Here is a 26,730-nt window from a genome sequence, read left to right on the forward strand (position 1 = left end):
CGCGCACAACAAGCATCATCTCTCATTCAGCGACATCGGTCTAACACTACAAAGTACAGCCAAAATGCTCTCGAGGACCACAGGCCCCAAAGAGCGAGAAAGAATAGGTAATAACAACAAGAAAAGAAGAAGAAGAAAAAGAAGAAGAAGAAAAAAAGAAGATAGACAGCGATCAAACAACCTCATAACCAAAATCCTATCCGATTCCAAGTATGACTTGCTTATTCGCAAGTCCCCTTCGCCCCTCCACCTCCTCCTACATCCCCCCCTTTCTTGCCCACTCTTCCCAGACACCTGAAATAAAGTAAACGAACCAATCAACGAACCAACGAACCAACCAAACCAAACCAAACCACGAGAAAACATACCCCCTAAGCGTATCTGATGGTCAAGGAAACGAACCAAGAGGAACGAGTATAGCGTAATGACAAGCTCAGTCAGTCCAAGGTACTGCGCACTGCTGCTTCTGGCACTGCCCGTTGACACCTTTCCCTGCTTACATTGCGTTTTCTATCACCTTTCCATTGCATCCAGACATCTGAGCGACCAAAAACAACAAGCCTGCGAAGAACGCACGGGGTAAACCCGGCCACTTGAGAGAAGACGGAAACGTTGAAAGAAAACTGACATCATCAACGCGGGGCAGTTTGGCCAGGAGTAGTGAACAAGACAAAGAGAATACGAAAAAAAAAAAAAAAAAAAAAAAAAGATCATCTCCACAACCCACAACAAGAATCGAAAACCCTGGCCGTCCAGAAGACGCACGTAAAAAATAAGACATTACAGAAAAAGAGCCCTCCGCTTCATTACCATCACTTCCCCTTCCTCCATCCGTCTCTCTCTCCACTCGCGGGTATACCAAAAAAGGGGGAATAAAATCATCAATCCAAACCCAACCGGCCCTCACCACCCTACCCTTGTATTCCCACATATCATTTCCCAGAAGCGCCGCCGTCCGCCCCCCTCTCATCCATCTTCTTCCTCCAATCCGCCAGGCTCTCGCTCAGCCCGGCAGCGGCCCCCTCGTCCTTCTTGCCTAGGATGGCGGGCGACGCCGCCGGGTTGGTGTCGAAATCAAACGTCGTGCTGAGCCGGTAGTTCTTGTTGGTCGCCTCCCACTGGCTGCGCAGCGTCTCGAGCTCGTTGGCCAGGCTGTCCAGCGCGGCGCTGTCGCGAGCGTTGCCGCCGAACGCGCCGCCGCCCACGGTAAGGCTGTCCCTAGCCGTGGCGCCCACGGTAAGGCTGTCCCTAGCCGTGGCGCCCACGCCGTACAGGCTCTCCGAGTCGCTCGCGGCGGACCCCTGTCGCATGTGCCCTGGGATGAGCTGGCCGTTGCCGCCCGCAGCGCCGGCGCCGTTGGGACCCGCCGGGAGCGGGCTGGCGAGGTTGAGCGATTCCGAGACCATGCTGGGAACCTGGTGGCGGGAGCGGCGGCGGTAGTTGTCGACCGACATCTCGACTTGGTCGAGGAGGGTGCTGACCTTCTGCTCGGCATCCTGGGCGCGGCGCTCGAGCAGCGCGTTTTCGGCCTGCAGCTGCTCGAGGTCGCTGCGGAGGGTGTTGAGGCGGGCGTTGGTTTCTTCGGAGGTCTTGCGAGCCAGGTCGCGCTCCTGTTGGGTTTCTGCGAGATCCTGCCGAACGGCCTTGACCTGCTGTTCGAGGCTAGAGGCGGTTTCGCGTAGCTCGGCCTGCAGGCGGTCGACCTCGGCCTGGAGGGACTTCTGCCGGGCCTCCCAATCGCTCGGGGCCTGCTGCGGCTGGTCCTTGGACGCCGCGTCGCCCGCCTCGGCGACCTTGTCCTCCAGCTCGACCACCTGTTCCTTGAGCCGCGTGTTCTCGGTCTTGTACTTTGTCAGCTGCTCCTTGAGCTGCTTGAGCATCTTCTCGGTGCCCTTGACGTAGTGCACGGCCGACTGGTAGTCGTTCTCGAGCTGTGCGAGCTTCTCACGGTACGCCGACTCGGACTCCTGGGCCTTCTGGGCGGCCTGCGACCTCGTCTCCTCGAGCGCCGCCTGGGCAGCGGTGAGCTGCTGCTCCAGCTCGCGCAGCCGCAGCTGCTCCGGAGAGCCGCCGCGAGGGCTGCTGCGCGGGCTGCTCCGAGGGCGGGAGGAGGCCGATGTCGGCGAGATGCCCCGCTCGCTGAGAATGTCCTTGAGGGCGTTGTGCTGAACGAGCAGAGCGTTGGCCTCGAGCTGCTGCCTTTCGAGCTGCTGCTTAAGCTCCGAGTTGGCCGCCTGAAGCGATTGCGTCTCGCGGAGCGCGTTTTGCAGCTGGCGGCGGATGGACACGCCCTCGCGGCTCGCTTGCTCTTGGTACGCCTCGAGGCCGGCGATGCGCTCCTCGGCGCCCCGCAGCCTGTCGGCCGCGCTGTCGGCCTCCTGCTGATACTTGCGGACGAGGGCGTTGGCGGCGTCCACCTGCGCCTGGAGGGCGCGGACCCGCTCGCTCTCGTTCTTGTCCGACTTGGAAGCGTCCCGGAGCGAGATCTTTTCGAGACCTGCCAGTACAGCTTCGCGGTGCAGGCGCGCCTCGTTGGCGTGCTGCTCGGCAAGCTCCTCGGCATCCCGGAGGCGCTGCGTGGTGGTGACGAGCTCGGCGGTGCGCGCCTCGTGCTCGGCCTTGAGCTTGTTGAGCTTCGTCTCGACCGTTTCTCGGAGAGCCCTTTCCTCGTCCAGCTTCCGTTCGAGCAGCGCCTTGGTCTCGATGGAGGCGGCCACGGCCTTCTGCAGGCTCTCGAACGTCGCGCTGTGCTCGTCGGAGCTCGACAAGGCCTCGGCGTACTTCTTCTCCAGCTCCTCCTTCTCGGCACGGAGCATCTGGGCCGCCGAGGCGGCTTCCGTCGCAGCGACCAACTTCTCCCGCGCCTCGCGCTGGGCCATGTGCAGCTCCGCCTTGAGCTGTTCGAGCTCCGAGGCGCTCTGTTGCTTGTAGGTCTCGAGCTCTGTCATCCGCTTCTGAGCAGCATTGGCCGTATCGTCGGCGAGCTTGCGGGCCTTCCTCTCCGCCTCGTACTCGGCGCTGAGCCGGTCCAGTTGATCCCGGAGCTCCTTTTGGGCGTTCAGCGCGTACGCGAGCTTCTTTCCAATCTCGGACGACCGATCATCCGCGTCCCTGTCGCTGTCCAGCTGCGGCGTGCTGCTGGTGCTCCCTGCAGCCCGCGCCGCGAGCTTGGCCTTGGCGTAGACGGCTTCCTGAATGGCGGCGTCGCGTTGCTTCTCGGCCGCGGCGATCTGCTTCGCCGCGATCACGGCCTGCTTGTCGATGGACGCTTGGACGTTGGCGAGCTCGGCGCGCATGGCCAGCAGGGCCTCGATGAGCGGCTTGTCATCTTCATCGAACGCATCCATGGCCTGGCCGGACAAGACCGGGCTGAGCGATGCGCTGGGGACGTAACCCGCCCGGCGGGCTAGCTCCAGCTCCGACGCGTACCAAGCGTTGCGGTTCCGGGCGGCGTCGAGCTCCTTCAGGAGGGCGACGGTTTGCGAGTTCCGCATGGACGACCGCCTGGTGACAGGGTTGCTGCTTTGCTTCGTCGGGGGCGGAGGCGAGGACGGCCGGGTGCTGGTCTGCGGCTGCGTAAGCGACGCTTCTGTCGCGCTGTCGACCGGCTCCTGACTCTTTCCTTGCTTGACCGGCTTCGACCTGGGCGTGTCAGTAGGCTGCGACTCGGCCTGCCTCGAAGCCGAGCGCGGCGGGTTTTGCGTTGGCGGGGTGCGCCTCCCGTTGGCAGCGAGGCTTTCCGCTTCCTTCAGAGCCGCCACTTGCTGCGGCACCGGCGACGTGACCCCTCTGGGGGAGTTGAGAGGTTGTTCTTGCCGTTCCAGCGACGCGGTCCGCGAGCGCGGCGGAGCGTTGTTGAGCGACGGCTTAGGGGCCTGTCCTTGGGGAGGCGGGCCGGAGGGCCCCGTTGGACCCGCCGGCCGTGGCGCCCGAGCCGCGCCGGGCTGATTGTTGGGAGCCCCGGGCTCGTTGGTCGGCGAACGGTAGCCGTTCGCTTGGGCGGGAGGCTGCCCCCTGCCATCGGACGGGCCTCTCGAGCCGTCGCGCGTCGGGGCGTTGCGTGCGGAGTTGCTCTGCGTCACATCGCTGGGCCGCCGGCTCCGCGAGCTGTTGGCGCCGGAGTCGTTCGGGTATCGGATCTTGGTCGTATCCAGGCAGTAAACGAGCGCCAGGTCGTTGACGGCGGTAGCGGCCGAGCTGGGCTCGCCACCGAGCACCACGATGGTTTTGCCGACGGAGGTCATGCTGTGCCCCGAGCGGGGCGAGGGCGACGGGCCCATGTTCTGAAAGGTGTACCAACGCCGGGTGGTGATCCTAAAGGCCGCCAGGTCGCCGAGGTCGCTGCCGTCCTCCTTGCGGCCGCCAAAAACGTACATGACGTCGTCCACGAGGGCCGCGGCGTGTCCTTCGCGCGGCGACGGAATGTAGCCGATGCAGTCCAGCTGAGTCCAGGCATTCGTCACGGGGTCATAACTCCAAACATCATTAAACCACTGGAAGCCGTTCGTGCCACCGAACCTGTGCTGCGTGTCAGCGCCGGGGGATCGCGCTTCCCCGTGATTTGGCAGCTACTCACAGGTACAGCTTGTCGTTAAACGTCACCATCGTATGGTTCGTTCGCGCGGCGGGCAGCCTCCCCTGGGGCGGGGTGGAGCCGTCGCTGCCGGGAGTGAGAATCTCCCAGCGGTTGTTGGGCATCTGCAGCTGGTTCAGGTCAAAGGCGCACAAGTCGTTCATGAAATAGCCCTCCACCTGACCACCAAACACGTAGAGCTTGGAGCCCAGGATGTTCAGGGTATGGCCGTAGCGGCCCGTAGGCCGCGGGCCTGCCGGCAGCGCTCGAGACCATTGCCGGGTCGCTGATCCCTGCGTTAGCGCACCATCGCGAAGGGGAGCAAAACCAGGGCCGGCTCACAGGTATTCAGCAGATAGAGGGTCTCGTCGAGCACGTCCGTCTCTTCGATCTTGGTGTCTCCGCCAAACACGATGAAGGCGTTCCCGACGAGCAAGCTCGCATGGCCCACCCTTGCGCCAGGCCCTTCGGCCGTGGTGGCGAGCGGGTAGCAGGCCATGTTCGCGCCGGCCTCGATCAGCCACAGGTCACCCTTGACGGTCGAGCTGTTGATCAAGCCGCCCATGACGTAAATGTCGCCCTCCTTGGAGGAGACGGCGTTGACCGCGGCGCCATACCGCGGAAAAGGAGGCGGTTGGGACGAGGTATAGGTCAGCCTCCGCTGCGACCAGGGGTACAGCGAGGCGTTGGGGTTGTTCGTCATTGGTGCTGAGGCGCCATTTCGATACTGGGTGGGCTACTATTAGCGGGTCAAGCCAACGCGGCGGCGTGCGACGAGGGACCGAGGAGGCCACGTAGTGGCGAGGGGATCGGATGGAGGATGCCTACCGGCTGTTCGGACGAATACTGGGCTGGAGGAGAGGACTGGTCTAGGCTCTGGCCGCGCTGGCGGGGATACGTCTGCTCTGGGCTGCCGTCGTTATCGATGGAATGAAGGCTACCGGTGGGCGTGGAGCGGGTGCCCTTCTCGTCCCTCATGCGGCCGGCGGCGCTCCCTATGGGCGCCGGGCCCTGCGATCCATCCCGACTCGGAAGGCCGCGGTCCTGGTGCTTCTTTGACTTGAAGAGAAATGCCATGACGATGTCGCGGGCGGTGTCGCCCTCTGATGAACCCCGCTCGGATGGAGATCGAACACGGAGGCGACTCGGGGGGGTTGATGATGTATCGCCGCGTATTTGGGGGGGGATGAGCGTGTCTGGATCCAGGAGACCGACGTCGTGAGGCGCAGACGGGAGGCTGCAGCGGCCAATGGCGACGTCGGCGGGGGAAGAAACCAGAGGTGGCGGCTACAAGAACCGAGAGGCACGTGTACACGTAGGGGAATCGGGTGTTGGAGTCGAAGCTCGAGAGACCCGATGGCTCGAGGGCATCTGTTTGACGGTGGAGTCGTCGAAGCAACCTAGGCAGTTCGGGTTTTGGTGTTGGACCTCCTGCTTTCTTTGATGAGAAGGGGTTCCCCTGGTCAGCAACCCGCCTGCTCCCCTCCCCGAAACGGATAGCGGCTTTGATGGAGGCTCTGGAGGAACCCAGGAGCAAATCATACCTGGATACCTGGCTGGCTGACTATGATGCCGCAATGTTATGGTGGGAATGCGGATACCGTGTAACGTTTCGACGCCGGGGAGGGAGGGCGAGGAACGGCGATCATGTACTCTCGGTACAGATACAAAACAACGTCAAGGGGAACGTAACTGTGCAAGCGAAGGCAACGAAGAGCAACAGAAGAAAGAAAAAAAAGGGTTCAATGCGGGCAGCCCTGGCCAAGCTGGGCTGGGGGAGGGAACGGGAAGAGGTGGACGCGCGAAGACGCTAAGCAGGCTGATGAACCCCAGAGGTATGGGTGCAGTGGGAACTCGGGACAGGGACATGGACGTGGAAACGGCAAAAGAGATCCATCCGTCATTTTTTTGCCTGGGGCCTGCGAGAAAACTGGCAGCGCCGTCGAGCCCCACCCACCACAGCACTTCGCGCAGCGCGCCTCGCAGAGACGGGCCCCCACCGGCCAATCATGTGGCTCGGCCTGCCCTCCCTTTCCAAGTTTGGGAACCCCCCCTGGCACTGCGGAAAAGGGGAAAGAGCGCATTCAGGGGGCGCCGTTCCAGCGACCGACGCACATCTCTCCAGTTCGCAACGCACCTCTCAGACACGGCCAGCTCGCTGCAAAGCAACGAAGCGGCGCTGACGAGAGAAATCTGACGGCTGTGACCCGGGACAGCTCCGCTTGTGACCACACCTGCAATCACACTTTCTTGTGGTGGCACACTCCAGCGCGCAGCCAAGGTAAAGGTAGGCGGCAAGCCGAGAAAAGCCTCATGTACTATACACCTATACGAAGCATGGACTTCTTCGGCCTTGGTGAAGAGCCAGTGATCGGCGTGCGGACGCTCGGGGCATCTCTGGCAGCCTGGCCTGCATGTGGGAGAGCCCGAGATCTGCGTCGACATACGCTACCCACTAGTTACCGAATAGGTAGTGTCGGGTACGAGACCTTCTTCTCCCTGTACGTACGGCCGGTGCCTCTACATAGTATACGCAGCCAAAAAGGCGCCGGGTCCATATGCCAGACATGTTCAGGGCAAGCGACCTGAACGCTGCAGCCGAACGCCGCCCTTTCTTCATCTGAACGGCATGCGTTGCCATGCCACTGCGCAGGCGAAGTGATCCAGGATGGGCTCTGGGGTGGTATGCAGACGGGAATGGGTCCACAGCATGCAAATCATCACCGGGCAGCCCTGAAGGCCCTGAGAAATTCCACCCCGACCCATGGACCCATGGGCTGGGGAATCTGAAGCCGGCGGGGCAGGGCAGTCCGAAAAAGGATGCTGATTGTGCTTGGGGCACGATTCCAGGGAAAATGCACATGGCTACGGAGTACTGCGTACGTAGTTACTGCGTATGTAGAAACTTGGACCATCAAGCGGTCCGGCCCGTTCTCGAGGTGTTCACAACAAACATCCATCGACATGCAATACCTACCTGTTTTCCTCTGAAACCGCGTGGGTGGAAACTCAAGCCGGCATCGATCGGCTCGCCTCATTACCCTCCCATGCACCTCTGCATCGTGTTCCGAGCAAGGTGGCATCGAGCACTCTCGACCCCCAGCTTGCCATGTTTCATGTTTTTTTCTTGGCGACACAGGCTGTTTTGCCTGGTTGGCGATGTCACGCGGCGCGATGACGCCCGCCTTCTTCCATGGGAGTTCCTGCGACGCTACGTATCGAGAAATACGGGGTGCATACTATGTAGGTAGTACATTAATAGTACATGTACTTGTAGACTCTGTGCCTAGTGTGGTAGGCATGGACAGCAAAGACCGCCACGCGTAGCGTTGGGGGATTCAGTTATGGATACACATAAATCATGTGCCTTGGTCGGCCTTCTGAGCATTTCCTTGGCTTATTTGGGGGGGGGGGGGACTACCAAACGGTACCATGGGAGAATCTGACCGGGCGGCTTCTCGGCCTCGCAGGCGGGGGCAAGCTGGCCGTCCCCCAAGCTCGATTGAACAGTAGGTACCTTACCTTCAGTGCCTTGGACATCAACTCTCTCCCCAGCGGTAGAGTGGATGATGACAACAAATCGCACATCCTTGACGGGGATCGACCCTGTAGACTCCAAAGTATTGCTTGTGGGAAGTTGTCTTGCAATTCCGAGTCCACACCTGAGCGAGGAGAGCTCCACGTGTTTTCGTTTTGTGGGCGTCAATCACGAGCCTGGGATGCCCAGAGGCTGCTGGTGGTGGATGAGGTGGACTGTTCCAGGCTCCAGGCTCCAAGCTCCATGCTTCAGGTTGCTGCGCATTCGACTGCCACGCCTCCTGTCCCCTCTTTTTTGTTGTCTTCTTCAGAGCTTCAGCTTCTCAGGGAGGTGCTGTAGAGAATACCTAACACTAGATACCTCGCATGTGAATCTTCCATCTGCACATGTATGTCCAGTGCTCCGTGCTCCGTGCTCAACCTGAAAGTGCTCCATCGTAGGCAGATGCAGTTCTTGTGATGCTGGCACGATTCAAACCAATAGGAAAGGTCGGTCGCGTGGGATGCGTACGTCCAGGCCGGTGATTCGATGAAAGCACAACAGACGTAACAGACGTACCACGTATGATTCCAGGTTCGGATTCGGACAGTGAAGGTGGGCGAAGCCGAAGCTGAGGCTCCTCCTGCCTCTGCCGTGTGCTGTGTACGCAGTACGCAGTAGTTATACACAGTACGCTTGGTAGGTGCGGTACGCTAGCCGGCCGTCCGAACTCTTGCCCACCCGACTCAGTGGCGGGAACAGCCCGCCAGCCGGTCTAGAGCCCGCCCCACATGTTCCAAGCCTGACGGCTGACGGACGGCTTACCCGGGCGGCTGCAGGGTGCCAAGATCCGTCGCGCACGGCTGCCAGTCCTCGTGGCCGACCAGTTCCACCGGCACCTCAACGACGTCAAACTAAACGTTATCGACGGTTTCCAAGCCGACCAAGCCATCTCCCAAATCCCGAGAAACACGCCACGCCACCCTTTGCGATCCTGTTCCCGGGCTTGGAAAAGGCCGGGCTTCCTTCGAAGCGGCGCAGCCACTCCAGCCATTCTTTTCTCGCCTTGCTTCGCCCTCCATCTTCGCAGCGATTCGCGACGACATTCCTCGCTCGTGTTGAACGACCGTGGTCGCAAACCCAAGGCCGCCGGCATCTGACGTCCCCAAGGCCGACCTCAACTCATCCGCGCAAACCTTTCAGCCGGGCCGCCGAGTTCAAGACACGCGAGTCCACCCCCCACCATCGTGTCTGCTTCGTTTTGAAGCAAGGATCATGCACAAGCCCTCGGTCTAGCCCACCATGACGGCAATTTCTCTCGACGTGCCGCCGTCTTCCCAGTCCGGCCGACACCAGGTCTCGGCTCAGTTCGCCCGGAACGCCGCTCTCGCCGGCCCATCCATCGCCGCTTCTCCTCTGCGCCATCCCGGCTCCTTCGCCCGCCAAACGACCCACGCCGTATCGCATCTCCAGGCGCAGTACGCCGAGGTGTCGGGGGCCGCGGCAGCCCAAACGCATGGGTTTGCTACCGCGCAACCAACGTGGAACCCGCCGCTGCACCAACAATGGCCCCAGCGACAAGAACAGAACCGCGAGGCCAACCAGCAAAGCTCACTACCTCACGCCCCTCCGGCACGGCGTCCGTCGAGCGCCCCCGACCCCGAACGAACCGCCGCCGCGGCGAGTCAGTCCGTTGGTGAGGAGACGGATGAGGACGGTCTTGCCATCGTCGCCGCGCCCAAAAGGCCGCCCTTGACGCGGCCGAGGAGCGAACGGGGAGCACGCAATGCCGACGAAGACTACGACATGGGTGCCCGCCATGGCTTTGACGACCACTACCTGTCCGAGGACGTCATCGCCCACCTGGCGAATGTGAGTGGCTCCTGGTGAACGCGGGTGCTCACGTCAAAGGTCTCTCTTATGCTAACCCTTGCAGAACTGGTACATGTACTTTACCGACAAGCGCCACGAAACCTCCGGAAAGCCCAAGACGCCCGCCTTCGAGCTCCAGGACTGGCGCATGCGCGACCGGCTCAAGACCGTCTCGGCTGCCATCGCCGTGTGCCTCAACATAGGCGTTGAGCCACCGGACCAGCTGCGCACGACCCCCGGAGCCAAGCTCGAGGCATGGCAAGATCCGAACGTGCCCCCCGTTGGCAAGGCCCTCGAGAACATCGGCAAGGCGCTCGAGGCTCAGTATGTGACGCTCGCTCTGCGTACACGTTACAAGCAGTACCTGGACCCGTCCATCGAAGAGACCAAAAAGTTTTGCGTTTCCCTGCGCCGAAATGCAAAGGACGAGCGCGTGCTCTTCCACTACAATGGCCACGGCGTCCCCAAGCCGACGGCGTCGGGCGAGATCTGGGTGTTCAACAAAAACTACACGCAATACATCCCCGTGTCGCTGTACGACCTGCAACAGTGGCTCCAGGCGCCCACCATCTTCGTCTGGGACTGCTCCGAGGCTGGAAACATCCTCAAGAACTACGGCAAGTTCGTCGAGAAGCATGAGATCGAAGAGGAGGAGCAGGCCGCCCAGGATCCCAATCACGAAAAGGTCAACTTTCGGCCCTACATTCATCTGGCCGCCTGCGACTCCAAGCAGAACCTCCCGACGAACCCCCAACTCCCGGCCGATCTCTTCACCTGCTGCCTGACCACCCCGATCGAGATGGCCCTCTGGTTCTTTGTCCTGCAGAATCCTCTGCATTCAGACATCACCCCCGAGAGGGCGAGGAAGCTCCCCGGCCGCCTTCAGGAGCGGCGCACCCCCCTGGGAGAGCTGAACTGGATCTTTACCGCCATCACCGACACCATCGCCTGGACCACGCTCCCGAGGCCGCTCTTCCGGAAGTTCTTCCGGCAGGACTTGATGGGTAGGTTGCTTTTTTCCCCCTCACCGGTGCCTGGGGGTTTTTTTTTTTTTTTTTTTCTGACGCAAACGACAAGACATGCTGACATTGTGTCCAGTGGCGGCTTTGTTTCGCAATTTCCTCCTTGCTCAACGCATCATGCCCGTCTACGGATGCACGCCCATGTCATACCCCGAGCTGCCCGACACCCGGCGGCATCCCCTTTGGGAGAGCTGGGATCTTGCCGTCGACATGGCCCTGGCCCAGCTCCCCATGCTCGAGAAGCGGGAGACCGAAGGCATCCCCTACGAATACCAACCCTCCACCTTCTTCACGGAGCAGCTCACGGCCTTTGAGATCTACCTCACCAGGGGTGACGCCGCCTCGCAAAAGCCTCCTGAGCAGCTCCCTGTGGTTCTTCAAGTGCTCCTGAGCCAGCAGCACCGGCTCCGGGCTCTCATCCTCCTGGGCAGGTTCCTGGATCTCGGCCCGTGGGCCGTGCAGCTGGCCCTCAGCATCGGCATCTTCCCTTATGTGTTGAAGCTGCTGCAGTCCGCCGCCCAGGAGCTGAAGCCCATCATGGTCTTCATCTGGACGCGCGTGCTGGCCGTCGACATCTCGTGCCAGCAGGACCTGATCAAGGACAACGGCTACACATACTTCGCTTCCATCATGAAGCCGCAGGAGATCTTCCCGGTCGTCGCCCCCTGGGTCCTCGACGAGCACAAGGCCATGTGCGCCTTCATCCTGGCCATGCTGTGCAAGGGCTTCAAGCCCGGCCAGATCGTCTGCAACTCGACGGACATCATGACGTACTGCCTGCACCACATCGAGCATCCCGAGAACCCCCTGCTGCGCCAGTGGTCGGCCCTCTGCATCAGCCAGCTGTGGAGCGAGCTCCCGGACGCCAAGTGGAGAGGCATCCGCGAGAATGCCCACCACAAGCTGGCCTACCTCATCAAGGATCCCTGCCCCGAGGTGCGCGCGGCCGTGGCCCATGCCATGACCACGTTCCTCGGCATTCCCGACCTCACGGACGAGGTGGCCCGGATCGAAGAGAGCATCGCCTGGGCCACGCTGGAGCTGGCCACGGACGGCAGCCCGATCGTGCGCAAGGAGCTCCTGGTCTTCCTCTCTCACTTTGCCCTGCGCTACGAGAACAAGTTCCTCGTGGCCGCCTACGAGCACCTCCTGGAGGAGAGGGAATACGAGCTGTTCCCTCCCCCCGAAGACGGCCTGGACCACAAGATGGGGCTGCACTACGCGAGGAGCGAGAACCGCGAGAAGGACGGCACCATCAAGCCGTCGGTGTTTGGCGTGGCGCACGACTCGGTGTTCGCGGCGTGCTGGAAGCGCATCAACATCATGAGCGTCGATCCGCACCCGGAGGTCCAGCGGGACGCGACCGTCATCCTCGACTACGTCCACCACGCGCTTCTGCACTCCCCCGTCGGCGCCCAGGCGCAGTCGCTCATGGACGAGATCCTGCGACGCTCCAGAAAGGTGTCGCGGGGCGACATGAGCCAGCGCACGAGCGTTGCCGGCACCCGCACGGCCGCCGCGCAGCCCATGCCATCGCCCGGCCTGCTGAAGCGCACGGCCAGCTACCTCTTTGGCCCGCTGCTCGGGACGCTGGATCCTTCGTCGGCCGCGCCGTCTCCCCCGCTGACGCCGAGCGGGTCGCAGAGGACGCTTTCGCAGCGGAGCCGGAAGCTGCCGGGCCTAGAGAACGCGCCGCCGGAGCAGCACGACCAGAGCGCGCCGCCGTCCGATTATCACGTCGCCAACGAGCCTTCGTGCCCGGGCTACAAGGAGCGGAATCCCAAGGAGGTGCCGACGCTGCCTTTGGTCAGCACCTTCTTGGACTACTCGACCGAGTACTTCCGCGAGCCCCAGATGAAGGCGCCCGAGGCCGAGGAGCCCGGCAGCGACGAGTACAACAAGCGCTTGTGGCGGCGGTCGCGCAACGAGGCCGTCCTCCGGGAGACGCAGCCGCAAAAGGCGTACTCGCGCATGCACAAGTGGAACGTGCCCGCGGGGGTCATCGTCACGGGCTCCCAGCCGGCCAAGATGACGTTTCACCAGTTCGAGAACCACATGGCCGTCGCCGACGACGGCAACACGGTCACGGTCTGGGACTGGAAGACCAACACGCGCCTGAGCCGCTTCTCCAACGGCAACCCGGAGGGGTCCAAGATCTCGGACATGCGCTTCATCAACGAGGACGACCAGGCGCTGCTCATGACGGGGTCCTCGGACGGCGTGATCCGCATCTACCACCGCTACGACAGCGGCTTGGACGTGGAGCTCGCCTCGTCCTGGCGCGCCCTGACGCACATGGTGCCGAGCAACGTCAACTCGGGCATGGTGTTTGAGTGGCAGCAGGTCAACGGCCAGGTGCTCGTGGCGGGCGACGAGCGCGTCATCCGCATCTGGAACGCGGGGCAGGAGATGTGCACGCACGAGATCCCCGCGCGCTCCGGGTCGTGCGTCACGTCGCTGACGTCGGACCAGCTGACGGGCAACATCTTCGTGGCCGGGTTCGGCGACGGCGCCGTGCGCGTCTTTGACACGCGCGTCCGGCCGCAGGAGAGCATGGTGCGCAAGTGGAAGGACGAGTCGCGCCAGTGGGTGCGTTCGGTGCACATGCAGCGCGGCGGCCAGCGCGAGCTCCTGAGCGCGAGCCGCAACGGCCGCGTCCACCTCTGGGACATTCGCATGGACCAGCCGCTCAAGACGTTCCAGACGACGAGAGACGTGCTGAGGACGGCGAGCACGCATGAGCATTTGCCCGTGTTTGCGGTGTAAGTTTTTTTTTTTTTTTTTCTATCTTGGTTTGATCGTGATGTGATAGGATTGCTGACCCTCCTCTCCCTCCTTCGCAGCGGCACCTCGGCCCATCTGGTCAAGGTCTTTGACTTTGACGGCCACGAAATCACCCGCCTCGAGCCGTACTCGGGCTTCTCCCTTCAGGGCAAGGCCACCACCCCGCTGGCCTCGACCGCGTTCCACCCGCACCGTATGCTCCTGGGATGTGCCGCGCGGGGCGACCACCAGGTGAGCCTATTTACGTGCGGCAACGAGAGGGTCGGCTCGTAAGGCTTCGAACGGAGCGGCGAGGCTCGTTTCGTGGCGCGTGAGGGACGGTTTCGTCCTGAGATTGGCATGCATGGGTGGTTTCACCCCTTCTTCTTCTTCTTTTTTCTTCTTCTCGCTGTCCCTTGTCTTTCGTATTGTTTATTTTCCCTCTCGCATTTCCAAGTATTGCTTCGCACGGCGTTTGATTTGGCTGTGGTTTTTCGTTTTGGTCGCGAACGGTACATCTGGATGGAGGGAGGAGGTATTTTATGGGCGGTACGTTATAGCGTAGCCAGGAGGCGGGTGAAATAGGCGATGGATATAGTAGCCTTTGCAGCTTTCTTCACTGCTCGTACGGACGTTGGAGGACGGGTCGTTATTCCCGGGAAGATCGAGGCGCGTCGGCGGTCACGAGGGCGCTTCTTAGAGTAATCTAATCCAATACTCCAATACCCCCCCTTGATGAGTTCCAGGCTACCTTGGGTCTGGAACCTTGTTGGTCAGGTACGCCGAGGTGGTTCTCTTTGCATGTTTCATGTCCGTGTCAACGCCGTTGGTGGAACTTGTTGGGTCGTTTGCAACAAGATATCATCAGAGCGAAGCACCGCAGCATTGAAACCGAACTTGATCATCCTGAACTCTCGCCAGTCTTGCCACGGAAAAGCCGGTATTCGATACGCTTGGGATGTTGAGGTTTCCATATATCTATATGACTTTGCAGCTATCTTGAGTCTAGTACGGGGTAGCGTCATCCACTTCGTATGTATATACATTTGTCTACCTAAGACATATATATGCCTGACGCGACCTCGGTCGGTAGGGAGGCACAGGGAGGCATACCGGCATGCGGTAGAAGTATCCTTCCTTTGTTCTCTGATGGCCCATCTGGCGAGCACTCAAAGCCCCGTTCACCTCGCCCCCCCGGGTGGCCAGAAAGGCCGCTTGATACCCCTGGCATCTCCATCGCCTGGACCATTGCGGTTCGTCAACGATGGCGCGATGGGTGGGTTGAAGATATGTTCCTCGGGCAGGGCTTCACGCATCGGCCTCCGACGTTATCATTTCCCCTTAGGGGTGCTGACCGTGGCAGAGAGGCGTCCCCGCCCCCTCCCCCGCTTCCAAGATTCCCACGGGTTCGGTGTGACATCACCATCTTCTCATGGTGACGCGGTGTTGTTGGGCACACGCCGCCGGGGGGAGGGGTAGGGGGGAGGGGGCAACGCCGCACCGGCCGAATGACTCACTCAACGCGTCTCGCCGCATGACATGCCCGACCCGGCCGCTGCCTCAGTCCCAATCGTCATCGTCCTCGTCCTGCTTGCCCCGGCCCGCCTTCCCGCTCTTCACGCTCACGCGAATGCCGCTGGCCGGCTTCTCCTCCTCGGCGTCCTCAGCCTCGCGCCTCCGCTTGAGCACGCGCATGTCGTTGTCCTTGACGGCCCCCACCTCCACCAGGATCTTATCCAGGTCGAGCATGCTCATGCGCACGCCGCCCACGAGCGCCAGCGTCACCACCTGCTTCACGATGTCGCCCTTGCTATAAACAAGAATGGTGGGGCAGTTCTTCTCCGGGTACCCCTCGATGGCCTGGTCGGCGCGCATCTCGCAGAACTTGACGTCGGCGTACTCGCGGGCGGCCTGGCGCCAGAGCGCCGACAGGACGCGGGACTCGACGTTGCCGGCCTGGGACGAGGTCAGGTTGACGAGCACGGGCCCGGCCTGGGACGCCTCGGTCACCTCGCGGGCCCACTCGGGCTTGGAGATGGGGTAGACGGAGCCGTGGGCGGAGCGCTCGCGCAGGGCGGCGAGCTCGCGGAGGCGCTTCTGGCGGTACTGCTCGAGGAAGGCCTCGTCCTCGTCGTCTTCGAGCTCGTCGAGGTCCGAGAGGTCCTTGCCCTCGAGGCGGTTCTCGTGGGCGATGCGCCGCGCCTCGAGCATCGCCTCCTCGATGAGGGGCGTGGGCGAGGGGGGCTTCTCAGGGATGATGCCGTGCTTGCGGAGTATGTCGTTCCATTCCGTGTCGGCGTTGGGGTCGTCGATGGGGACCGCGATTCGTTGGTCGGCCGGGGCGGCCATTTTGGCTGAAAGGAGGGGAGGACCAGGGGCTGGGGGGCGTCAGGATGTTCCCGTAGGACTTGGTTGTTCTCTCAAGTGCAAGCCTCAGGGAGGTAGGGAAGATAGAGCGTGACTGTTTGGCTTTTTTTTTTGGTACGCGCTCAACAAAAGTGCAAGCCAGGTCGTGCGTCGCCGGTGTGCCTGGTGAGATGCTGATGGCATCCAATGCTCCGTCAGGTTGTCTTGTCGATACCAGGTCCAACCAAGGTGGGCGCCCGATGGCTCATTCGGGGAGATGCGATCCTCCACTGGGAGTTGCTAGTACACGTAAGGTACGCTGTATAGTACCTACTGTGTAACGATTACCCCACCCCACATTACGTAGCAACCTGGAACCCCGCGGCGGCCAAGCCGAAGTCGAACCTGCCTTAAGCCCGGGCCAACTGCAGCCCCACCCGACCTTGGAATCTCCGGGCCCTGATTGGCCGCACAGGCAAGCCCTAAGAGTCGCCCGAATTTTCGCCTTTTGCTCCTCACAGACCCCGAAACAGATTTTGCCTTCTTGGAACGCTTTTGAGGTTTCCGCCGGTTCACATCACCCAAGGCCATCCACGAGCAAGAATCTGCCCTCAACGTCATCCAGATTTCATCCACCAAACGACTGCTCGTCCTTGTCACTATTCGATATAGTCGATCAAGATGGTAAGCAGCCGAACCTATGCCACTTTTCGTGCACGCCCCGCCCGACAACGTCCGCACCGTCCGATCGATCGAGTTTTGCGCATCGTCCTGCCATCTGTCATCCCCGCCCGATTGAACGACGTGGAATTGTGGAGGCTTGCTCGAAGCAACGCATGGGGGTCGTCCGAGCGGTTTGGAATCGATGTGCAGATGCAGGGCTCGACTCTACGGGACGAACATGATGATGCTGGGAGGCGGCGTCGGGCGGGCAGCAACGCACGAAAAGGAGAACGAAAAAAAAAATAAACAAAGCGACGGCGATAAGGAAGGCAAATGCTGACTGATGGTTTTCAAGGTTCTCGCCGTTGACCTCCTCAACCCCAGCCCGGCCACTGAGGCCCGCAAGCACAAGCTCAAGGTACGCCGAGATATGATGATTCTTGAGCCTCCTGGCCTCAACGACAACGACGACGACGCTGACAGATGCCCCCTGGCAGACCCTTGTGCCTGCTCCCCGCTCCTTCTTCATGGACGTCAAGTGCCCCGGCTGCTTCACCATCACCACCGTCTTCTCCCACGCCCAGACCGTCGTCGTCTGCCCCGGCTGCGCGACCTTCCTCTGCCAGCCCACTGGTGGCAAGGCCCGTCTGACCGAGGGCTGCTCGTTCCGGAGGAAGTAAACAGCACAACGGTGTGACTGTGTTTGTTTCTTTCGGTTTTCTGGGCATCATGGGGTGGTAATGGGATCATCATGGCATCTTGGTCACCGGTTCGGGCTGGCGTCTAGACATCCCTCTGGGTCGCCAAAAATACATCTGCGGATAGAGGATGGATTCGCCAAAAATCATCCCGCGCAAGTCTGGGAGGGCGTTTGGGGTCCGGATATCTAGCATCATCGTCGACTTCTCTCTCTCACGACCGTTTCCCTCGACCTCTCTCTCTCTCTTTCTCTTTTGGACCACCCGATTGAGATTTCTCTTGTGCATTGCTGGGGAGCGAGGAGTTTTGCTGGCGGAGGCGCGTTCACGAGCGACGGGCTGCTTTGCCATTAGGCGGGTGGCAAGGCCTCTCTCTCAACTGCGAGGACGTGGATGGCCGAGGAACGCCGAGGGTAGATGATGTGCAATGGAAAACGGAAGAACGGTGTTTACGACAAATTGAGATCCCATCGCCGCATCCCAAACGTGCGCCCTGTTCTGTGCAATGCGGCGCAGCTGTGCTGTTGATTTCTGTCGGATTCCAGGCAGGTCCTTTGCAAAGGACGGCATGGCATGGAACGGAGCCGTCGGACGGATGGCTGTGACAAGCGTGACAAGCAATGGGCGACGAGTGCTCCACAACGCACGTCATGGATATTGGAAAGTTGACACACGATCACCTACCTTGTTGGGCTCCTGACAAGTGGTTGTTTCGCATGACTTGAGGCCAACACCCGGCCAACCTCCTCCGCTGATGCTTGCTGACAGGTGCGTGACACGGCAGGGAGCCTCTGTGCCGTAGGCCATCCGAGTTCATGTTTCAAGCAGACACCCCCGAAGGAGTTTTGGACCACTGACAGAGAGGCATGTTTCTCTCATATTGACCCCAACCACAAGAATACAAGGAAAACGCCCGATGGGGAGTTTGTTTCAGCATGATCTGGAGAGCAGAGGTAAAGCAAGCATGGAAAATGATGGAAAATGATCCATAGAAAGGTGGAAATGTACCCTGCTGCGTCCACAGTAGGGGCCTACTATAGCGCGAGTTCCCTGGATTCACGTGATTTCGCCGTTCTCCACGACGGCCGGCGTCCATTTAAACTCAAACGCGTCAAGACACGCTTGGCGCGACCACTTCGCGACATCCAAGTTCCCCACATATAATTGCCCGAACCGGAGGGCTCGGTCCAGACCCCTTTGGGCAACTCATCTTACAGGGCAGCGCTGCAACCCCAGCCTTTCTTTTCTTTTGTTCCTCTCCCCCCCCCCAATTGCGCTTTCAAGTCCCCCCCGTCCATCCCGTCCATCCCCTCCATCCACATACCACCATCTGCATCGTCCGCACGCCCGCTGCATCCCGCCGAAACAAAAGTCTAAGACACGGAGAATTCCAAAAAAGTAAACACGATGAGGGGCCCTCGCACCAAGCGCCAGTTCGCCGGCGCCGCCAGCGATCCGTCGCAGCGTTCTATCACCTCCTTCTTCAAGACCACGTCGTCCACTTCCGCCTGCGATGCTGCTGCGCTCAAGCCTTCCAAGCCGGCCGCCCTCAACGGCCCGGCCCTCCCCCCGCAGGTCCAAACCGACCTCCTGACCGTCGGCATGCGCGTGCGCAAAGCCGTTCCGGAAGGCTACAAGACGGGCAGCACCTACAGCGGCTTCGCCCTCTGGTCCGAGGAGAACCACCACCACCACCGCGGCCACCACAAGAACACCGCCACCACCGCGGCCAACAGCAACGACTGGCGCGCGACCGCGCCCGTCCCGGCGGCGAGGACGTGCTCGTCGGTGCGCGAGCTCGAGCCGTTCTGCGGCATCAACAAGATCGGCGGCCTCGCCTTCCAGCCGGCCCACCCTCCCAGCGACGCGCACGGCGGCCGCTACAACAACAGCGACGACGACGACGATCTGCCTCTGGACATGCTGGACGCCGTCCCCGGCCTGACGAGCAGCCAGGATACCGTCGCCAGCGCCGCCTCGCTCGCCTCCCTCCCCCAGGGGACAGCGGCGACCGGAACGACGACGCGCAAGCGCGGCTTCGACACCGAGGAAGAAGACCCCGAAGGGTCCGCCGCGGCGGCGTCCTTCCTGGCGCCCCTTCCGTACCGCGGGCCCGTCCGCCGCGCCGGCGACAGCCCCGAGAGCTGGCTCGTCGACGAGATCTCGCCGTGCAGCCTGGGCCCGCCGGCCGGGCTGTGGGAGAACGCGCGCGTGCTGGCCGTGCCCCGCCGGCCCAAGTCGTCGATGCCCAAGGCGGCGTTCGCGCCCTCGTCGGTCGGGTCGTTGGCGGCCGGCCAGGAGGAGAACGTCATGGTGGCGCCCGCCCGCGGGATCGACGGGAACGACTTTGAGGAGGCGAGCTTTCTGGATTACGGGCTCGTCGGCGGGGAGTCCAGGATGGAGATGGACTGAGTGGATTGATGGATAGATGGAGGGAGGGAGGGAGGGTCCGAGAAAGGGTGAATATGGTAGCTGACGTTGTGGAGCCATCAAAAAGGCAACATGCGGGCACGCGGGAGAGGGAGGGAGGTAACCGTGGTGGGAAACATTCTTGAACTCTTGATCCACGGTGTTTATGGCGTTTATGGGTATGGGAAGCATCATATGGGCAGGCGACAATGCCCTTATACCATGAGTATGGGATTGGGAGGCTAGTGTTTTTAGGGTTTTTTTTTTTTTTTTTTTTTTTTTTTTTTTTTTTTGGGCTGGGGGGTTTCCGGGGACTGTACATCATTTACATTCTGGCGTCTTTAGCACCAGGTTCCTTTTCGTTTCCTCCCGGGAAGGGAGGATCCCAGAGGGGGATGGGAGGAGGTCTAGAAGACACACGTTGTCTTGTCCCAAGCACAGCATCAATATATTGTGATTAGCAGCAGCGACTCGAGACGAGGCCAAGTTGATCCTGGTCGGGTTGCTCCGGCTATGGGCGCAAAAAGTCATCTCTGCATGTTGCGCGTCGACCATCGGCTTTTGTCCCGTGAGCCCCTTTCGCCTTTCTATCGAGTGATTCCGTAAATAGAAAACTCCCATCTTGCATCCTCGCCATGGGCACTCAGAGACATGCTGCTTCTCCCGAGAAGCAGCACTTGTAGCTTGGGTTTACTCAATACAAGAGGAGAGAGAGAGAGCCGCTGACATGCCCGACCGCAGGATGCGAATTACTTTACATCCAAGTAGGTACTAGAAGACGACAACTATCTGATTACAAACTAAAGTGTCTCTCTCGAGGTCTCCGGGATTCGTCTTACATGATGACGATGCCTTCCTATCGACGATGCACAACGTAGCTTACCTGTCTTAGCTCCCGACAGATCCTTATACACACTGTCTCTCGCTGTTCGCCTCGCTCAGGCGGCAGGGAAGGGGTCGCGAAACTCCAGCAGGTCTCTCTGCCCGTAGAACTCACCGGCGACGGTCAGGATCATATTGAGCGTGGCTCGCATGTTGATGCGCGCTCTCTCCTCGGCGGACATGGCTGCCGCCTTTCCTTCCCCCCGTGACCCGCCAGCGTTGTCTCCAGGAGACTGTGCATCCTCGAGCTGCGCTAGCAGTCGGGCCTTGGCCGCGGCGAGGTCCGCAGCCGCAGCTGCGGCGGCGGCATCTTTGCCGTTCGCGGTAGCGGGCATGCTGTCCTCATCGGTGATCTCTCCATCGTCAATGTCCATGTCCATCTCTCCTCCGTCTTCATCAACGGCCGAGGACGTCGGTTCGGAGGCAGGGGCATTCGCTGAGCGTGGCTGCGTGGTGGCCTCCTCGATGGGCTGTCCGGCTTCCACGCCCTTCGGCGCCGCAGCAAAAACACCCGTCTCATCCTCGTCAACAGCCACATCCTCATCCTGCCCGGCCCCTTCCCCTCCGTCGTCCTCTGCACAGCCTTCCTCTCCCTCGTCCTCAACCACATCCCCCTCCAAGCCATCCACCTCCTCCCTCAACGCGTCCATCTGCGCCATGCTCACCATCATCAGCACCGCCCTCTTTCCCAGCTCTCTCACCCAACCCACCTCCGCATAATCCAGCTCTCCCCGGTCGGGCAACCGCGCGAGCAGAGCCCACAGCCAGCGGCTCGTGCGCTCGCGCAGCTCGCACCCGCGCCTCAGGAACTTCCCGCCGAGAATCACGCGCAGCACGCGCAGCACCGCGTGGCGGTCCATGGCGGCCACTTGCGCCGGCAAGGGGTCCGTGGTGCGGAGGCGGCGCGACCAAATCCGGAAGGTGGAGGAGTTCTGGCCGAAGGGGGGAACGCAGGCGTCATGCGTCGAGGGAAGGGCGTCGACGGCGGGCTGTGGAGGGGTCTTGTGGAGGAGGGAGCGGAGGCGCTCGAAGCGGGCGGTCAGAGAGGCGTAGTAGGCACGTCGCAAGGCGGCGTTGCGCAAGGCGACCCGGTCGGGGGAGGTCAGGTCGCCGGAGTCGTCATAGTCGACCTCGGCGCCGTCGATGGACGAGGCAGCGGAGAAGGCGTCCGGGTCGGGAGCGGCGGTGTACGCGCCATCGTGGTAATATCCGCGCGAGTCGCCGACGCCGTCGTCGTAAATGGACCGGTCGAGGCCGGCGGAATCGGGATCGCTGGGCTGCAGGTGGGCGGGCAGCTGGGGCCCGGCCTTGGGAGCGACGAGGACGTGCGGGACACTGTGGGCTTCTTGTCTGTCACGCACTTACCATTAGCTTACCATGTCTTTGTTTGCGTGCACGTGTGGAATGTGTGTGTCTGTGTCTGTGTCGTGGTTCAGGGCCGGCTGGGGAAGTGGGAGGACAGGTTTTAGCAGCTGTTGGGCCATGGTGGATGGAGGGAGATGGCTCGGGGAATGAAAAGGGCAGGCTTACCGGACAGCTCTGAGATAGGCTAAGGCGTCGGCAGACTCCTCAAACTCCAGGTCATCGTCCAGAGGCACGGGATCGTCGCCGTCGAGGCCTGGAAAAGCGGCTCGCTGGCCGTAGGTGGGATCGGGCTTGGGTGCCTCGACGGGCTGCTCACGCCGCCGCTTGTGGGATGTTGCGACAGGCTCATCATAGTCATCAACCGCCAGGGCATCGCAGTTCCGCTTCGCCATGATGCTCGAGGTCTGCCGAACGCGTTCGGGTTGGAAGAGACGCGATTGAAGAAAGCTGCAGTGGAGACGCTTGGATCAGCTCCAAGACCCGTTCATCAACAAGCGACAGGGTGCTTCGATAACGCTAACCGCGATAACTAGTTCATTATCAATTCTTGAATCGGGACTTTGCTTTTTTCGGGGGACGCTTCCGCTTCCGCTTCCGTGTTCATGGGTGATGTATTCTCAGGAGCCCACGCCAGGGGCTTCCCTCTCTGAACTTTTGCCGCTCCAAGAAAATTTCATCATCATCATTATCCTCCTCCTCCCAGATCTTCCGGGGTCATTTGGGGTTAGGATGAACCATCACGAGTTTGAAAGGGTTGGATCCAGGGTTAGGGTCCATGAAACAAGGTGTGGGGTGACACCGGCGACACCCGATAAGAAACAGGATCCAATTGCCCCTCCATTGCCCCGCCGAAAAGATGTTGCATGTTCCTGAACGTCCCGTGAGTCAGGATCAGAACACAAGCCGTTGCCTAGAAACGCCAGCCTCGCCCGAGGGATTGGAAGCCTGATCGTCCTCCATTCCATCTCACAGCAGCAGAGCTCCTTTCCCAACACCATCCCATACTCGCTCCCTAGCTCCATCAACATGTCCGAGCCCTCGAACCCTGCCCCGCCTCCTGCCGAAGCTCCGGCTGAGGCTCCCGCCGCGGGTGCCGCTGCCCCGGCCGGCGAGGGCACCGTCTCCAAGAAGGCGGCCAAGAAGGCCGAGGCCAAGGCCAAGAAGGAAGCCGAGAAGGCTCGTCGCGCCGCCGAGCAGGCTGCTGCCCAGGCTGCCGCCGCGAAGGCAGCGGAAGCCGAAGATCTCGCCCGCGACAACTACGGCGCGGAAACCCACGAGACCAAGTTCTCGGACGACGCCATCGATGTCAGCCTCAAGAACCTGACCGATGAGCACGTGGGCAAGAAGATTCAGCTGCGCGCTTGGATCCAGAACGCCCGCATGCAGGGCGCCAAGATGGCCTTCGTCGAGCTGCGCGAGGAGGGTACCTGGTCCATCCAGGGCGTCGTTGCCGCCAATCCCGAGGGCACCCCCGTCAGCCGGCCCATGGTCAAGTGGGTTGGCGCCATCAACCCGGAAAGCTTCGTCGTTGTCGAGGGCACCATCGAGAAGCCTGCCGTTCCCGTCAAGAGCTGCCGCGTCTCCAACTACGAGCTGCACATCACCAAGTGCTTCCTCCACGCCGCCGCCCCGACCGTCTTGGGCATGACCCTCGCCGCCGCGAACCGCCCGATCGCCAACTTCAGCGATGAGGAGCCCCCGGTGGAGCAGGCTGTCGAGAAGCTCAGCGTCGCCGAGACGGCCGCCACTCCGGCCGCCACCATGCTCACCCACCTCGACAACATCGTCATGCACAAGCGCTCGTTCGTGCAGCAGGCCATTGCCGACATCCGCGCCGAGATGAAGGAGCTGTATCGGTCATACCTTCGGGCCCACGGCTTCAAGGAGTTTGAGCCGCCGTGCCTGATCGGCGCGGCGTCTGAGGGTGGCGCCAACGTGTTCCGCCTTCCTTACTTCGAGAAGGAGGCCTTCCTTGCGCAGTCGCCGCAGTTCTACAAGCAGATCGAGATCGCCGGTGGCCGCAAGCGCGTGTACAGCGCCGGCCCCGTGTTCCGCGCTGAGAACTCCAACACCCCGAGGCACATGACCGAGTTCACGGGTCTCGATCTGGAGATGGAGATCAAGAGGGACTACCACGAGGTTCTGGTACGTAATCCCCCCCGATGCACCCCCCATTGACATTTATGTCGTTTTCTGACCGCTTCTAGGACATCCTCGAGGGCGTCCTGCTGCATATCTTCCGCAACATCCGGGAGCGTTGCGCCGACGAGATCGCCCTCGTCCGCTCCGTGTACCCCTGCGAAGAGTTCCTCCTTCCCGAGCCCGGCAAGGAGGTGCGCCTGACCTTTGCCGAAGGCCAGAAGCTTCTCCGTGAGGAGGGGCCGGAGGAATTCCGCAACGTCAGCGACGACGAGGACATGAGCACCCCTCAAGAAAAGGCTCTCGGCGCCATCATTCGCAAGAAGTACGGCACCGACTTTTACGTCCTCGACAAGTTCCCCGAGTCGGCCCGTCCCTTCTACGCCAAGGAGGACCCCACCAACCCCAAGGTCACCAACGCTTATGACCTGTTCATGCGCGGCCAGGAGATTTGCTCGGGTGGCCAGCGTATCCACGACCCTGTCGAGCTCGAGGCTCGCATTCGCAAGAAGGGCATCGACCCTGCCAGCCCGGGCATCAAGGAGTACGTGGATATCTTCAAGCAGGCCGGTGTTCCTGCTCATGGTGGCGGTGGTATCGGTCTGGACCGTGTTGTCGCGTGGTATCTCAACCTGCCGAGCGTGCATCTCGCGGCATTCTACCCCAGGACGCCCAGGAGGCTGTTGCCGTAAGGGAGAAGCCGGCGGGATGGTTGAAAAAAAAGGGGGTCATGGGAACCGCTCTGTTGTTGGGTTTCTGGTTGCGGTTTAGCGTTCTCGATAGAAGATTTCAATAGAATCTTGCGTGCTGTGTAATGACGGTCAGTCTTCTTTGACTCAGCATCAGCATGAAGTACTCCAGAACTTTCTCATTGTCTTTGCTGCGCGAGACTGTTTCAGGGAGAGTTATGTCAAGGCCTGCCCATCGGCGTGATCATCTTGTGTCTGGCTGCATAGTAATAAGTCCCCTCATCAAGTGGTGCCTCTACCTCCTCACTGAGCATCCGCAAACCATCAACCCGTTACCCCTGAATAGCTGGGTCCCTGGTGAAGCGTCTCCTTTCAAGGAGATATGGCCTTAAAAACTATTCCTCTCCGTATCTGGTGAGTTGGACTTTGGGGTTCCGGGGAGACGGGCCCCGAGGATTCATCTCGAACCCGGGCTGGTCCGATCCTGCTCGGTGCTTCCGGCCTGGAGTTAAGTTGCTGAATCGGCGACATTCGGCCTCAAAAGTCGTCCATCAGTGGTTTTCCTGCCAGTGTAGATTTATCATTTTTTTTTTCATCCGGTCCTCTCTTTGGGTAGCGTCCTTGTTCTCCTTGAGCAACAGCTACACAACCACCAGGAATCCACCTCACCAGCCACAACCACAAGTACAGCGTTTGGGGTGAAAGCCCACTCGATGGCTCCTCGCAAAATGGGGAGTAATTGTACAATGGAAAAAAAATATTATCTTCTTCTCTGGGTGTCATCTTGCGTTTTGCTTTAAAGATTTTCATTCCCGACATCTCATGGTGGCGAGTCTTTCCTCTCTCCTTTCTTTCGTTCTTCACCCTTCTACCCCTTTATCTTTTCTTCGCTAGGCTCTCTCTACACCTACCTGATATTTTCCCTGCCCATTCAACAGCCTTTCCAGTCCCCAGCCCATGGCTGATGGCCTCGGCGTGCCTGATCTCCCATGTTCGACGGCCTGGATTAAGGTTTGATATCATATGCGCGCCTTCAAAATTTCCTTCTTCCCGGAAACAAGTTCGAGTGTCAATATTTCGGCCTCGGAAGTTTTTTTCGAGAAGAAAACATTTCTTCCTAAACAATCACTTTCAACCAACGCTTTACATTCTCCAAGAATAGCCGAGGCTTTCAACGACTATTTCTTTCGCAATATACACGACATCATAGCCAACCGGCGGACTCTTTCTTTAGAGATGCCGAAAGAGATGACTCCTTCGACCACCAGCAGACTGGTTGATCCCAAGAACTCAGTCAACAGAGCTGTTGACAAGAGGAAAGACGATAAGAAGAATGATGACAAGGAGAATAAAGGGGAGAGGCCTCGGCTTCCAAACAAGGTCCCAGATCTGATACCTGCTCCTTCCAGCCGTCCTAGCCATCATCGCGGTCGTCCCAAGACAATAGCACCTGGGGATGGGTCAACCATGTACAAATATGGACAATGCCCCAAGTGCGGCGTAGGTCACCGCGTTCGGGCCTTCAGCGTGGTGAACAAGAGACTCGGCACTCGGAAATTCAGGTTCCTCTGCAGCCGTCGGCGCGATGACACGAGATGTGATTACGTCGAACACCTGGCTTCGGACCCTGCCGACGGTCCCGCACTACATCAGCCCATGGGCTTTGACGAGGACGAGAGCAACCCTCATCCAGACGATGACACCGACCCGGATGGTGAGGATGAAGATGACATCGGCCGCCGGGTCCCTGTCCACGCCAGGGGCGGTCGCAACAGGCCCAAGCCAACCTATA

At 60.7% G+C, this 26,730-nt stretch overlaps 7 protein-coding genes across 7 annotated transcripts; 4 read left to right on the forward strand and 3 right to left on the reverse strand.

Moving 5' to 3' along the window:
• Positions 1-932: 932 nt before the first annotated feature.
• On the reverse strand, positions 933-5,650 carry VTJ83DRAFT_3912 (uncharacterized protein; the record flags this gene model as incomplete). Its single annotated transcript, XM_071010343.1, has 4 exons — positions 933-4,518; positions 4,577-4,859; positions 4,916-5,300; positions 5,402-5,650. 4 exons carry the CDS (start codon positions 5,648-5,650, stop codon positions 933-935), a joined length of 4,503 nt encoding a protein of 1,500 aa, XP_070867790.1.
• Positions 5,651-9,392: 3,742 nt separating this feature from the next.
• Positions 9,393-14,041, forward strand: VTJ83DRAFT_3913 (uncharacterized protein; the record flags this gene model as incomplete). Its single annotated transcript, XM_071010344.1, has 4 exons — positions 9,393-9,962; positions 10,027-10,966; positions 11,061-13,746; positions 13,828-14,041. The coding sequence occupies 4 exons, from the start codon at positions 9,393-9,395 to the stop codon at positions 14,039-14,041; spliced, it is 4,410 nt and encodes a 1,469-aa protein (XP_070867791.1).
• Positions 14,042-15,307: 1,266 nt separating this feature from the next.
• On the reverse strand, positions 15,308-16,096 carry VTJ83DRAFT_3914 (uncharacterized protein; the record flags this gene model as incomplete). Its single annotated transcript, XM_071010345.1, has 1 exon — positions 15,308-16,096. The coding sequence occupies one exon, from the start codon at positions 16,094-16,096 to the stop codon at positions 15,308-15,310; it is 789 nt and encodes a 262-aa protein (XP_070867792.1).
• A 678-nt stretch (positions 16,097-16,774) lies between these two features.
• VTJ83DRAFT_3915 (40S ribosomal protein eS27) lies at positions 16,775-17,436 on the forward strand (the record flags this gene model as incomplete). The annotated part of the gene is made up of 3 exons (XM_071010346.1): positions 16,775-16,777; positions 17,112-17,174; positions 17,254-17,436. The coding sequence occupies 3 exons, from the start codon at positions 16,775-16,777 to the stop codon at positions 17,434-17,436; spliced, it is 249 nt and encodes an 82-aa protein (XP_070867793.1).
• A 1,425-nt stretch (positions 17,437-18,861) lies between these two features.
• VTJ83DRAFT_3916 (uncharacterized protein) lies at positions 18,862-19,866 on the forward strand (the record flags this gene model as incomplete). The annotated part of the gene is made up of 1 exon (XM_071010347.1): positions 18,862-19,866. The coding sequence occupies one exon, from the start codon at positions 18,862-18,864 to the stop codon at positions 19,864-19,866; it is 1,005 nt and encodes a 334-aa protein (XP_070867794.1).
• Positions 19,867-20,801: 935 nt separating this feature from the next.
• On the reverse strand, positions 20,802-22,502 carry VTJ83DRAFT_3917 (uncharacterized protein; the record flags this gene model as incomplete). The annotated part of the gene is made up of 2 exons (XM_071010348.1): positions 20,802-22,095; positions 22,276-22,502. The coding sequence occupies 2 exons, from the start codon at positions 22,500-22,502 to the stop codon at positions 20,802-20,804; spliced, it is 1,521 nt and encodes a 506-aa protein (XP_070867795.1).
• Positions 22,503-23,136: 634 nt separating this feature from the next.
• On the forward strand, positions 23,137-24,941 carry VTJ83DRAFT_3918 (uncharacterized protein; the record flags this gene model as incomplete). Its single annotated transcript, XM_071010349.1, has 2 exons — positions 23,137-24,255; positions 24,318-24,941. 2 exons carry the CDS (start codon positions 23,137-23,139, stop codon positions 24,939-24,941), a joined length of 1,743 nt encoding a protein of 580 aa, XP_070867796.1.
• Between the last annotated feature and the right edge of the window lie 1,789 nt (positions 24,942-26,730).

Source organism: Remersonia thermophila, chromosome 3 (assembly GCF_042764415.1).
Source record: "Remersonia thermophila strain ATCC 22073 chromosome 3, whole genome shotgun sequence".
NCBI classification, from domain to species: domain Eukaryota; kingdom Fungi; phylum Ascomycota; class Sordariomycetes; order Sordariales; family Chaetomiaceae; genus Remersonia; species Remersonia thermophila.